At 38.4% G+C, this 14,538-nt stretch overlaps 1 protein-coding gene across 1 annotated transcript; it reads right to left on the reverse strand.

Moving 5' to 3' along the window:
• Positions 1-3,749: 3,749 nt before the first annotated feature.
• LOC115440236 (segmentation protein Runt) lies at positions 3,750-12,670 on the reverse strand. Its single transcript, XM_030164453.2, has 3 exons — positions 11,881-12,670; positions 6,330-6,467; positions 3,750-4,739 (listed from the first exon to the last, which is right to left on the reverse strand). The coding sequence occupies exons 1-3, from the start codon at positions 12,326-12,328 to the stop codon at positions 4,090-4,092; spliced, it is 1,236 nt and encodes a 411-aa protein (XP_030020313.1). The 5' UTR covers positions 12,329-12,670; the 3' UTR covers positions 3,750-4,089.
• Between the last annotated feature and the right edge of the window lie 1,868 nt (positions 12,671-14,538).

Raw genomic sequence — 14,538 nt, forward strand, 5'->3', positions numbered from 1 at the left:
TCCTGGCTTTTCGATGTTTCGTTCCCTGAATAATTAATAATCCTTAGTTTATATATCAAGAAAAAATTAATATTTCTTTTATGCCATTCACTCGCTGATGAATTTTATATCCATTGAAATTTATTTCCACGATTTGTATTTAAGCTCATACTTGAAATATGTTGGAAATATTTGCAATTATGCCTTATTTTATATCTGAACATATTTTTATCTAGCAAGAGTATGCTGTATGGCACTACTGCAATTAAAACCCGTTTCGCCTACAGTATGTAATCTCGATTTATGCCAATATACAGAAATTTCGACAAGATTTATGATGTCTCATCGATTGCTCTATCCATCTTTCATTCACTTTTGTTTCACTGATATGGCCAGCAATCTACTTCGCCTAGAATTTTACTATCTTGATATTTGGATCGCTAATCAAAGTATTCTAAAGGTTCTAAAGAAGGTGGAATAGACGTTTAAAATTTGGATTAGAAAAGTAAAATTAAGTATCATTGCTACTGCTTCCTCATTCACTCCATTTTTAAGCTACAAAATTAGCAGTATACATATGTAATTATAAACAGTGATCAACCCGGTCACAAATTCTGTACCTTAAATATTTTTATAGCACAGGCTGGCAAATGATCAAGTAGATCATCTGATATTAAATGGTCAATAAATTCCAACAGTTCTTGCAGATTTATGGATGCGTTGACGGTATCAGTTTTAAGGAATAGGGATTTAAAACGAGAGGAAACGGATTGGTCCTCTTTAATATCACTTGGAAATATCACTCACCATATGAAACGCAACTGCAAGTTGTTACTTCACATGGTTTTCCTATGACGTGGTTTCATACTTGTTAAGGACTACCATTTAATAATAAAAAAATCAAATATGTCCAAAAAGGATCTATTAGTTTATTGAAGATTGATAATCAAAATATAAAACATTAATTCAGTTAATCACGTTTAAAAATGTTAAACTACATGCCGGGACAAATCTTCAGACATCATTTGCGAAACGCTGTCCCTATCCATAAGTTTTGATCACACACAAAGGTAGGAAGATTAACGCAAGCCCGATGGTTTTAAAAACGTATTTGTAGATATACAATATAGAGCGCTGCATCAGCATACTGTAATCACTCGTGCATTGAAACACCGACTCGTTCGCTCAAACAAAATTTCAAATTCAAAATACACTCACTGACGCGAGGTCGGCCGTCTGGCCACAGGTTTTTAATACGACCAAATAGGATGGTCGTGCATTATACAGAATTATGTAGGTAGTCTGGTGTTCACCAAAAAGCGAATCATAAGCCCGACGCCTGGTAGATGCGAATCAAAGCTCGACATAATGAGGAACCTCTATTCACTGAAATTCATGAACGCGCTGGGTCTGGATTGGACAGTTTGTAATTTCTTTTTTTTTTTTGCACTTGTGTTTGCGTTCAGAAAAGAGTATATGCGAATGTATTTGGCTATAAATGTTTTAATGATATGCGATGTTTTTATGTTCATGAAAAATTATATATGTCGATGAAATTATAGTGATATCAAAAAAAGTATGTTCTGGAACAGGGATAGCAACTGAAGTATACTAAGATCTGATTTAATTGCATTGTTTAATCCCTCAGTACTTCTTAAACTGTAAATATGTTAAGAGAACTACTGTATTTAATTCATGATGGGAGATATATTTATTTTAGACTTTTTGATCGGAAAAGCGCACTTCGGGTGAGATTAGAATACGCGTAGGCTCATCGATTCTTAAGGTCAAAATCTTTGAGTTCTATTTCCAATAAGTTAGTACCAAAGATTCTTTGTAGACTTCTGAAGATGAAGTTAATAGCTTCAAACTTCCAACACAAAGATACCACTTCAATTTCACTAATATTATAAATTATAAATTCCGATCCAGCATTACACAGATCCACGGCGGTATGTTTGAGGAGCGGGCGGCTCACCGCGGCGGGGCGGGCCAGGAGGCTGCAATCAGCTAACCGGATCAGCTCGGGCGCAAACACAATTGATAGCGTCCACATCGCAGTCGATGCGTGGAATACTCGCCACGTCGACACCCGTGCTCATTAATTACCCAGTAAAAATTACTATTTTAGTTATATTGTTTTTTTTTTGGGTTCTTTGTTATAGATATTTAGAGAGCTATTGGTGACACGGGAAATGAAGGATGCAACATATTCTGATTTAATATGATAGATCTTTGTTGCCTTATAACATTACAAAACTGCATGAACCTAATTGGGAATGGAACTGCCTGCTGAGACAAACGTCCATACCTCTAACTTTTTAAAGTTACGTCTTTAAAACATCGTGAGGATGCCTATATACCTGAGAATTCTCTATAACAATTTTGAAGGTATGTGAAATCTGCCAATACGCACTGGACATGGTGGACTAAGGCTTAAACCCTCGCAGTGGTAGAAGAGGCCTTTGCTCAGCGGTAGGCAGTATATACAGGGACTGTATTATTAATATTTATTACTATAACATGCTAAAGTCTATAAGAATTACAACGCACTGTGCAGGAGCAGAATGTTCATTGTTCAGGCGTTTAATACTCCTATACTAAATTATTATATGACACCCACAATGTTTTTTTACTTTCATGTGTGATTCAAATTAATAAATTTACGTACGATTTGACACAAAAGTAGTTGAACTAATTCAAAATTTCCAATTATCTTTATACTTTTGTTACCGTATTAATAATCGTTATTTTTCTAATACAAACTCCATTTACTATAAATAAAGAAAAATAATATTTCGATTGGAGATAATGCTTTTAATTTGATAAAGCATTTTTATGTATTTAATTTTCAGCTTGTGTGGCTATCTCTACATAGTTTTATGTTTATATGGGTAAATCGCCCATCGTTGTAGTTTGTAATTTTTGTTAAAGAAATGTTTTCACTTTTATGTCGTTCACTGTACAGGCGTATTAATCTGACTACTCGAAAAGCGATACAGTTACGACTAAATATAATTGCCTAATAAGCAAAAGCATAATAAATAAATATTTTTAGTAAAAATGAATGAAATGAAATGAATAAGCAAAAACAACTTTCTAAATAAATTTAGCCCAATAATTTTGGAAGTATATCATGTTGGAAAAATGGTTCACTCTTATGTCATTTGTTTTAAGTTTATATTGTACGTGTCTTTACGATGACAAAAACAATAACAGCGTGTTTGTACTGGAGTAACAAAACTGACACGTGCGCTGCACGTTGTGGACGCTTGTCCTCGTTGTTACGACAGATTTGTATGTGAATCTTCCGTCAATATTTTATTGTACAGGGTTAATAAAATGTTTTTATATATCATAAAAATAAGGCTTATTTGAGTAACCTCTCCTTTATTGATTATTTAATAGAAAGAATTAAATTAAATTATTTTATGGGAAGCGAGACAGAGCTTAATTTATTTTTAAAAATCGAAACTATGATAATATATTTTACTAAATTGGTCTGTCAGGAGACTAAAGTGGCGTAGTAGGTGGATTAGATAAAAACATATGTATATGGTTAGCACAGAAAAAATAAATTTGAATTTGTTTCTCAGGAGTTGTAAAATAAAAGCACAAGAGTCAAGATTAATTTCTCAGAATCATTCTTTTATATTGACATCTCTAAATACATATTTACAATTTAATTATACAGCGTATTATATATTTATTGTACATTTCTCGTCGTATTAATAAATATCTTTACATTATTTACAATATTACACGGTGTATTCACTTAGCTGTTTAAATTAATCAGTCGTTTTTCGTGAACTTATATTTCATTTATACTTTTTACATTTATAATCGAACAAGAGCGTTTTAATGCTACATATAAACATATTTATATCATCAAGCGCGAACACGTATGCAATAAAATAACAAATTCAACATTTACAATACGCTGCACTATAATCTACGTCAGCTATTAATGTCTACATAACTCTAACAATAAATATCTTTTAAAATGTATCTCAATTATACCTATAGTATTTACAAGCTCATTGTATTATCACATGTCAACGCACCCGTTCAGGTGCTGCTACTAAACTACGAACACTGGCACAGTTAATGTCAATATGGCCGCCACACTGATTTATGAGTTGATATCGTACCGTTCGCAATTTTGGTTGACGTGGGGCTTGTTGACAACACTCTGGTAGTTCGCTGCGACGGCGCTTTTAATTCGTTGCGAATACGGGGTCGGTCGGCCACGGTCGAGTCCGCCGCTTGGACACGTTTCATCTCTTGTAACTCCACGTTCGCCGGTCTCGTCGGGTGGAATGCAGACTTCACCACTTCTATAGGCTCCTCGTCAGACTCATCGGAGATAGTCGCTTCGTGCATCGAGTTCGCTTCCGATTTGGAATCTGCTTTCGATCTGTCTGGACTCGCGTTCGCGATACTTCTTGGACTGCCGCTTTGTCTGCTGCTCGTCGGCGATAGTCTCGCGCTCGAAGTGTCCATTGAAGAAACGTTGCTTTGTAAGTGTCTTAAAGCGTCGTAAGGGTTCATTCCATTCTTCAAAGATAATTCTGGAGGTAAAGATTTTAATGCTAGGTCGGCTGGATGCGGACCGAAAGGCAATAGTCCATTCGGTGGTAAAAATGCTCCAGGTGGAGGGATAAGTCCAGCCGGTGGAAGATTTGCCATCGCCGGTGGAAATGGGAACAGTTCTGCTCCTGGTATCGTCACCGGCGGTGTAGTTATAGGCGTCGCTCCACCTGTTAATAAAGAAAATGAAGATTATTACATAGAAGATACAACATATTTTGCTATATTGAAACGTCTAGTTGCTAACGTAATGTTACGTAATATGAAAGACGGGTCCCTCGGGATAGCCCAGGGCGCGCGGGCACTCTGTCGATTCCCCGAACAACGGGGTGCATAATCGTACTAAGGATAATGTACAATCTGTAGGCGTTTAAAGGCGGCATCACCGAAAGGGATGTTTTTTTAGTGCGATATCGGGAGGGCGAGGGTGCAATATTTATTTATCAGAACACGATGTAGTAGGTTCTTTGCGACGGTTGCCGGGTGTCTCGTGAGTTGAGCGGCGGAGACGGCCGTGTGTCGCGCATTACGGATGCAGGACACGCGCGCGGTGCCGCTGCAAGCACGTGTGCTCTCACAAAGCCGGCTCGATCGCGATAAGGAAGCACACCTATCTCCGCACTCTCGGACAAAGAGGGCTCGTAACGTGAAATTTTCATTAGCAACAGTGTTCAAAAAGTTCTTGCTGTACAAGCTTTGATTCTCGATAGCGTGTAAGAGAAGCCTGCATATAAAAAGGACACGACGGAGGCGCAGATTGGGCCACAAAGAGCTCGGAGGTGGTGCTACGTACATTTCTCTTTTGCACTTTTTCTGTTTGCAGCAGTGGCAGTGCGCAGACCACTTTAAAAGGCAGCGAGGGTGGGAGGGTTGTAACTAGGGGGTAATTTGGTGAGGTGGGGGCCAATATCGCCGTCGCGCCTGATTGAGGTGATTTCTGATCGTTGAATTTGATTCTGTTTTGCTTTGCTTGTTATTTTTAATTAGCATTCACTTATTTCGTAAACGAACCTTGACTTCTTACAGTAGTGTTATAAAATCAAACACTTTTTAAAATAAGGAAGACAATTCTATCACTAAGATGCCACCGATACAATTTGATGCTTGGTGGATTTCTTTAATTTGCAATATTTTGAGGATCGTTCAGAGTGAATTATATCTATTTTATTCATAATATAACGCAGCGTGAGTTTAAAAAAGTGAACGGGATTCTCATAAATAGCAGCTGAAAAGTGTCCGCCTACGTAGGTTTAATAAAAGTCCGTAGGTGTTTGAGTACATTGCTCCTCGCGTTTCAACGTCGGAAACAAAAAGTAGCTGGTGGCGCGGTTGCCTACATTGGAATAAAATTGACTCCACGCTCTCTCGAACGTGAAGGCGATGCTTTTTTACCCATTTTCTGGGCACCCCCACTTGCCCCCGACGAGCGGACTTCGGCGGGTGGTTATGCCTCGGTCGGGCCGCTGTTGTTTTGCACAGCTCAAGAGCTGTTCCTTTTATTTGAGCCGCTTTTGCGTTGTACGGCCTTGAGGGGTGGCTCTGTTGCGAGCAACATGTTTTTGAGTGTTGTTTGTTAAAACGGGAATTTTTAAATTAACAAATGCTGAATGTACGTTGATTTTGGATTTTGAATTTTGACAAATTGGACTCATTAATGGATTATTGATTTATTTATAGGGTTTCTTCTTCTTAAAACGTTGTCGATAGTAATGCCACCTGTTTCTGGAACATAATGGTTTAAAATAAAATGGATACGGTACCTTTAACAAGTGACGCCTGGTCTCTCATCTGCGGCGGCCTGAAGTAGTCCGCCCAAGCGTAGTTGAGGTATGCCGCGTCCAACCAGCCGGGATTTAGAAGGAACGGACTGAAGGCTCCTGGATGACCATACCCGTAATCTGTAAGTAAATAGATCATAAGTAACATGAAGAGACAAGAAATCTTAACTTAATGTGTCGCATAAATTGATATAAATCAACCGAAATTCATAGCTTATTGAACCGATTTCGTCAAACCAGTACTATTTTAAGTTTATTAAGTAGTTGTTTTGACGTTAGATATAGGTACTATATTATTTAAAATTATGTATATACTAGATACGAGTATTGATAAGTAATGACCGGCGGAGGTCGCTTGTCTTGAGCCACGTCCGCAAGTACTAAACTCACAAAAGCGAGCCGTAAAGGCGGCGACACACGGGCCCCGCTCTGTTTACCGTCACCGACTATAACAAGGGTTCTGTATACAAAACGAGCCAGTTTACTACTGCAGTTAGCCGGCTCCTCTGTGCCATACGCTTTTACGACCCTCCGCCGTCACGTGGCCTTTCGCCTTTCATAGCGAAACGCTTTTTTATTTGTTTAATCGATAGCCTACTGAAGACACGGCCGACGTCTATTTTCGACATTTTACTGGGCCTTTAACCCAATCGCGACTCATCACAATATACGCGATTAGGTGTATTAGAATTTTATTACATGATTAAACTGTTTACGATCACTTCATCTTCATCGTTTTGAACTTTGTGTACGCGACTTCTTAGCGACTCTTTAATTTGTGTTTGTTATTGTTTCGCCTTATTTTAGCGCGTTCTAAGCACGTCGTGTTTCTTTTGTTTTTCACGATGTTTTCGTTACGAGCTGAGAGTTTACGAAACAATTTATTTGGGAGACTGTAACCCTTCAGTGGAGCGATTAGCGAGTGTTCCGTGAGTTACCCAAATCGCGGGTGTTTTAAATTAAGAGCGTGATGGATGGCCCGTCGCGCTGCAGCGCTGTCACGCACCGATCCCGAGGAACGCTCCGCCATCATGCCGCGATAATAAGTTAAATGTGGAACTCGGAAACGGGATGCTCCATTTGTTAATGCCACCATTCAATTAAATTCTATTATCCCGATGCAAGGGTTATGCTTCATGATTATGAATGAATAATGGGAGTAACTGTTATATGTTGTATTTGTGAATCATTTGCCATTTTTAGCTTCAAATAGAGTTAATTACTAATATTGCCTTACAGCCGGTAGAAGTATAACATTTCGCAACGGAAAAACATATGAATCCCATCACATCGAACACTAATCTGTCCGAATACAAATAAAATTATAAACGTCGTGTAGCGGCAAACAACGTCTAAATCAATAAAACTATTTCTGTCGCTGTTAATCACGGACGACCTAAAAATTTACAATGGTTTAAGAATGTGGCGCGGGGCAAAGGCGTCGCGGCCGAATCCGTACCACTTCCACGATAAACACATGAAAGATACGGCGCGTAAGTGTCAAAATGGGCATTAAATAACTCGATGAGATGAGATGCGATCCGCGTGTCACTCGTAAATTAATGTGGATGAGACGAGCGTTAAATAAATGGAATCAGAGTTATGGCTCATAATTCGGGCGGGGTGGCGACGGTATCCTATAACGGACACCGCATTTATAGTGTCTATGCTTAATTGTTCATATTGTAGTTGATTTACAGCTTGGGCAATGATTAAAAATTGAGCCAGAGTTTGTGATTAATGCAGTGAGGCAAAGAAATGTGGATGTAATAGGAGATATCACGGAAGTCGTTGAACTTTTTAGAATGGTTGATTTGGGATTGTGGAAGAAATTATTTATGTGAATACGGCTGCAAGTATAGTGTAACAGAATACTGACAACACCTACACGGCTGAATCTTCGTAAAGGCAGACAAAAGTGGAATTGTCATACTTAGTATGCGTTCCAATCGAAGCAATTATTGAATAATTTGAATAACTTATACATTTTTTAATTACCCAATGCGGTACCGAAAGTAGGTTGCTAAACAAGATCCTCGCAACCTAAAAAACTCAGAACTTTTTAACTAATGGAAACTTTGCGAGATCATAGCACAAGTCGGGTGGTTATGAGGGTCCCTGGGTATGGATGTGGTATTTTAGCAGCTAGCAAGGACATAAAATCCATATTTTAGAGGCGCCGGGGCCCGGGGGCGGGGAGATCAAACGGGAGTTTACGACGCGGCCCGAGATTGTTTACATCTGTTACGCGGCCGACGCCGCACCATGAAACTTGGTAACCGCTGGAACTGCAAGTGCCGCATATTAAACACGACGATTGTTTCATTTGCCTCGAACTTCCAGAACGTTCTGACTTATGACTCGCAAAAACTTGTTCAACTGTATATCGTTGACATCTCAGGGATTACATTTATATTTTAAGCGGAAGTTTTACGAAAGTACTTGTATTACTTTGACGCTGCTAATTTGCTAGAATGTACTGTGACACGTAATTATTTTGCAAACGCCAGATTTTATATAAATACTAGTGAATACGAACTATCAAGATAACGTAGCAAATACTAAACATTTAATTATCTAGAACGCCTAATTTTAAGTTAGCGCCGTCGTTCAAAACACCATGTGCCTAGGTAAAAAAATTAACAGCCAGAGAATGTCGACGGTAAACAGCCGAAAACTAAAATATCTTTTGTTTAACCACGTCAAAGTCGGAAAGCAATTCAGTTCATTTTTATAACAAGCTAAATCTAAGGTTATTTTACTCACTACAAGTTAATTAGTGCGCCGTAACACGGCCATTAAGCCGGTGCGCCATTGATCGCTTTATTAGCTCCGTGCCTTTGATGTTTATCGGCCGAGGATGTTAGTTTTTCCGCATACTGTCTTTTTATTATTGGCCGAAGTTTGGGCGCAACCGTTTGTTTATACAGACGCCTCTCTGTGCACGCAGTCGGTCCAAAATAGATATGTGGTGTCAAAGCTTTATGGACAACCGTTTTGATTGCTCGCACGAATATGTCATTTGCTTTGTCAGGTTTTCAGTTTTGTAGCCGTCTCATCCTTTATTATTGTAGTACAGATGTTAGAGATTATTTTTATTGATTTTTTCGAAATGTAAAGATAATTTATTACAATTTGAGTTCATCAAACTTTAATTTTTAATGACGGAATGAGAAATCTTTATTAATTGAATATACTACCGGAATTTATTAAGCTCTGTTTACGTTAATTGATAAGTGCTAAGCCTTTCAACTTTACCGTCTCGCTAAACTGTCAAACATTTTTGGAAATGTTAAGATAAACGCGCCCGTCGAAATACATTTAAGTACCAGAATCGTTAGTTTAAAGCATGTTCGCGTTATAAACACCAATAAACATTTATAAACCCCACGTCAAAACATAACGCACACTCAAACGTTAATTCTTACACTCATAAAAGCAGACAACAATCGTAGTTATTTTCGGAGGGAGAATCTCTAAGCTGTAATTCTTCGTGTAGTTGGAAGATTAAACTGAGTAGGCAATTAATGTCTTCGTGATTCAATGTTTCACACGTCCGCTGTTCGGATGCAATTGGACAGATGTTAATTTCGGGTCGAGTTTGAATATGAATTTTATTAACGGTATCTGCCTAATTGTTGAGGATGTTTGGAATCTTTTTGTTTATTTTATATATTTTTTTAAATCTTTGATCGCTCTTCATGTTGTTCGTAGTATAAATCTTCAAAATAATAATCTAATAGTTTGATAAACAATTTGTAGCTATTTAATATATGTACAACATACTGCTTTGATGTTTGGCACCCGTGCGTTGTGGGTAAAAAAACGTACTTAATATATGTGATTCAGAAATAAAATGGTTTGAATGTGGTTGAATGCCGCGGTGCCGCAAAATCGGCCTCGGGCCTGCGGGTTGGCGGTGGGCCAGTGGCAAAGCGCGCGCGCACCCGGCGAATTATATTTTGAACTTTCTGTTTTTATATTCATTGTGGAATTAGGACTATTAAATAGATGCAGTTAATGTAAGGCGCAAATAGTGGGGATGATTTAGGTCTTGAAATTACTTCCGTAATTATTTCTTTCTCTTTATGTAGTCTATTGTTTTCATGTTAATAGTAGTTTATAGTAGTTGTAGAACAAATACACAGGTAGGCTAAATTAATGGTAATCAAAATTGTCTTCATACGCAAAAGACATTTCTTTTGCGTATGAAGACCATTGTAGAGCATCATTAAAATTTACCGAATTATGTTATTTAATGTAATAAATGAATATAACTTAAATGCACTTAATATGTCTTCATTAATTTTATTTTTTGTTAAATATGAATATAATAATGAGTGCTTACATATTATAGTGTATATATTTTATAATATGCAAACAAAATCTAACACGATATTTAGAAATAAATTACGTATAGTATTTATTATTATTTATCTAACCGAACTGTAGAATGTGTTCCGAATGGTCAATAAAATATAATTGTCGTCATGGAATCCTACAAACTGTCTATAAACGTTTTTATTGTTGATATAATGTTAGACCTAGAGACGTGTGGGCTTCCGTATAGTCTGTTTCGTGTCACGGAATCTGACATATTATCATTTGATGACGTCACGGGTTTGACTGTTACGAGTTAAGACAGTTTGAGCGTGTTTTAGTTGAGATTATTTTATTTTTATTAACAAATATTGATTACATAAGTTTATGTCTACGGATATTCGAGAATTTTAGGGGCTTTTTAAACCATATTCATTATTATAATATCTATTTTGCGAGGATTGGACAGCCAGTCATAGAAGTAGCTGAATATATTAATTATTTTAAATCACCTTGAAACTTTTATCTTCGTATTAACTAATGTTTTTTCTTCACAAAAAACAGGGTTTACTCTATTTGAGATAAACAAAAATTAATAACTGGATTGCACATTTGAAGAGGCATTCTGAAGTTTTTAATTTGTTGAGGTACTTTTGTGACGGATTGTACTTTTTTTATATGTTGATTATTAATGATACGCGAATTAAGTCGTGTAGGTACTTGAGTTACCCTACCTACTTGTGTTAATATAATATAATTATTATACTAAAACTAAACATATTATTTACTGAATTGTGTTGCGTGTTCGAAGGCTATGGAAATGCGAGAGCTTTTCAAGATTTTGTTGTTATATTTTAAATAAAAAAATTTAAGATATTTAAGTTATTATTAAGATTAATTGTTATTATTATATTGTAGGTATTCAGTAAGTTTTTTTTTAAACTTTTATTAGATATTGATTACTGATAATATTATATTTGTAACATTTAAAATAATATCATATTATTTCTTCCGAATTCATCAGTATTGTTACTATAAAAATAAATTGAAGAAAAGATGTTGACGAGTTATAAAAACTAAAAATTCTAAATGAAGTTAACTTTTATGACACTACTCTGTTAATAAATTAAAAAATAGGCTTTAAGTCTATATATAATTAGTTCTAAAAACCGCTTGGCAAACTAAGAATAGTGAAAAATTGTTTGTAACTTACTTTGCTTAGTTCTTGGTTCTCTTGGTCCATCTACAGTGACCTTTATCGCTTTGGAGTAGGTCGCGACTTGGCTTGGGAATGTGCTGATGGTGATGGTGAGCGTGAAGGACTTGCCGCGTCCACTGCGACCCACGAACCTCAGGTCATTGAACTTTGCCACTTGGTTCTTCATCACAGCAGTACAGTTCCTCAGCTCCGCCATCACGTTCTCATCGTTCCCAGCCTTGATCGTGACCAGAGTTCCGTCTTGCACGTCATCCAAAGCCACCACTTTGAAAGCCACGGGCAGCGACTTGTTGGACCTCCAGTGTCCCGGCAGCACGGAGCACAGCACCGCCGGGGAGCCGGTCTGAACCAGCTCGCCGTGGCTCTGCCGGTAGTACTCATGGATGTGCGAGTAAACGTCAGCCATACTCGGGGCCGGAGGGCTCGCGTGCGGGAGGTGCATCGACTTCAGTCTACCCTCAACGAACAACGCACCGATTGTCGACACGCCACCGTAGTCCTTTGACACGCCACTATAGTCTCTAAACACTCTTGCAAAAGTTTCAAAACACGCGATCTAATTCAAAACTCGCGGCGAAAGGTCGCGTGTTCCCGGAGCGCTCGAAAAGTTGTGCGAAGTGCGGGCGCGAGACGCCGTGTGAGCTCTCGCGGCGTCTACACCACTTGTTGGGCGCGGACGGCAAGACGCCGGGCGGGGGACTCGGAAAAATAGAGGGCCGCGCGAGCCGGCCTCACCGCAAGCCGAAGACTGACGACGCGCACCGAAGGAGCGCCGGGGGACGCGTGCTCGCCACAACTCCGTTTCGACTGATGACTGTGATACGACGCGACTTTTTCCGATGGTCAATATTTTGCGTTCGCGCGGTCGCCGCCCCCACCCGGGTGGCGGCCCCTACGTCTCGTAAAAAGCGGGAAGGAGACGAAGGGTGCGGGCGATGCGGTCCTGCGGCGGGAACGAGCGGGACGGCCGCGGTCGGTCTCTGCGTTTTTATAAAAATGCTCGCCGGAGTGGGACGCCGCCGCGCTCCGCCGCCTCGTGGGAGAGGGATGGGTGGATTTTTTTGAATCACCGCGGTGACGTATCGCGAGGCGGCGGTAATTAGGCCGCGGGGCGGCGGGAAACCGCGGCCGGTGCGAAAACCTATCAACGAGCTCATGAAAAATTATGATTTTCATGTTTGGAGTCGGCGGGAGCTGGTGGAGCGGCGTGCTGGGGGACACTTCATTTTCGTTCAGGCACGCGAAGAATTTCGCTCGCATTGGATTTGGCGTAACATATTCGGTTTGATGACATACCTTCATAGAAATAATTGTAATTTGTCAGTTCGTCAATTGTTTTTTTTTGTTAGTCTTGTTAATTGAATGCTTTAGATATTTCGGCGTCAATCAAAAATTATTGCAATAAGCTGTTGACTATATCCCAAATTAATTTATAAAATTAAACCCTTCTTTGTTTAAGTAAAATACATAAACAGCTTAAAAAATGTGTTTTCAAATGAAACTCTACAACCTTATTTCTATGCGTACTTTACGTAGATTTTACCAACAATGTTATTTTATCACAACAAGTAAGTATTCAATGAATACAATTTAATATATAACAGCGGATAACTAAATAAAACAATACCTATCCAAAATCCAGCCATAAGAAGTCAACGCAAACTTCCGAGCGCAAGATACGGAACAAAGCGCGGCCACATGCGGCTCACCGCGGGCCGCGTGCGAGCGAGACAGTGCGTGCGAGCGAGAGCACGGCGGGGCGGCACGGCGGGCGGGCCGGGAAACTTTACAAGTTCCACACAGTTTCCCGCGCTTTCCGACGCCGCGCCGCAGCCGAAGTTTCACGCGCTATTCTCGCGGAATAAATTTGTTCTTTATTGAAATTGTGTGTTATTGATATTATTATTTATTGTTTTAAATACACATCTTTTTTTTTAGAATGACGTTTCTGTTTCCCGTTTTATGTTGTTTTGTTTCTGTTTTAGCTAGAAATTATATTTTAAATTTTAAAGCAATTACATAACCTTAAAATTTAAATCAATTAATTTTAGACAAACTGAACCCATTACAGGTATGATTTGTCCAAACTGTGTTTTTTTCTACAATATAAAAAGAATAAAATACTTATTATTATAATACTAAAAAAGCATTTTTAACTAAAATAAAGTTTTTGAAAGATTTATAAATCCTAACATAAAACTAATGTTATATTTATTTTATTACCTTATTAAAAAGCTTAAAGTTTATCAATCCTTACATTACCGCCTTACTTTACTGTCTACAATAAACAATGTCCCAAACATCCAAACAACCTATTGTTTTAATTTTACCGGCTTGGTTTTATAGAGCCAGAGCGCGTCGGCTTTTTTGACCATCTTATCTCTATTGTAGCTACACTATTAGCATGGAAAGGCCAATTTGGCCATTGTCGGTAATGGGTTTAGAACTACCCGATGGTTGCAAGTTGTATACGCACAGGTTTTTATGATCCGAAATGTTTGCGAATATTGTAGAGTTGTAAATTTTATTAGGTATATGGTTTTATTGTGGAATATAGCGGGTTTTTGGGGAATGATTTTATGGTATGCCTTTTAAATAGGGTTTTATGAGGCTAGATATTCGCAAATATTGTTGTTTGTTATTGCTAGTTTG

This window comes from Manduca sexta, chromosome 10, assembly GCF_014839805.1.
Source record: "Manduca sexta isolate Smith_Timp_Sample1 chromosome 10, JHU_Msex_v1.0, whole genome shotgun sequence".
Lineage (NCBI taxonomy): Eukaryota > Metazoa > Arthropoda > Insecta > Lepidoptera > Sphingidae > Manduca > Manduca sexta.

What these genes read in the sequence shown, in the direction of transcription:
- LOC115440236 (XM_030164453.2), bottom strand. Translation starts at nt 12,328, where the DNA reads ATGCACCTCCCGCACGCGAGCCCTCCGGCCCCGAGTATGGCTGACGTT. An exon ending in AGAACCAAGAACTAAGCAAA is followed by an intron (nt 6,468 to 11,880) that starts GTAAGTTACAAA and finishes ATTTACTTACAG; the next exon opens with ATTACGGGTATGGTCATCCA. An exon ending in CCAGGCGTCACTTGTTAAAG is followed by an intron (nt 4,740 to 6,329) that starts GTACCGTATCCA and finishes CTTTATTAACAG; the next exon opens with GTGGAGCGACGCCTATAACT.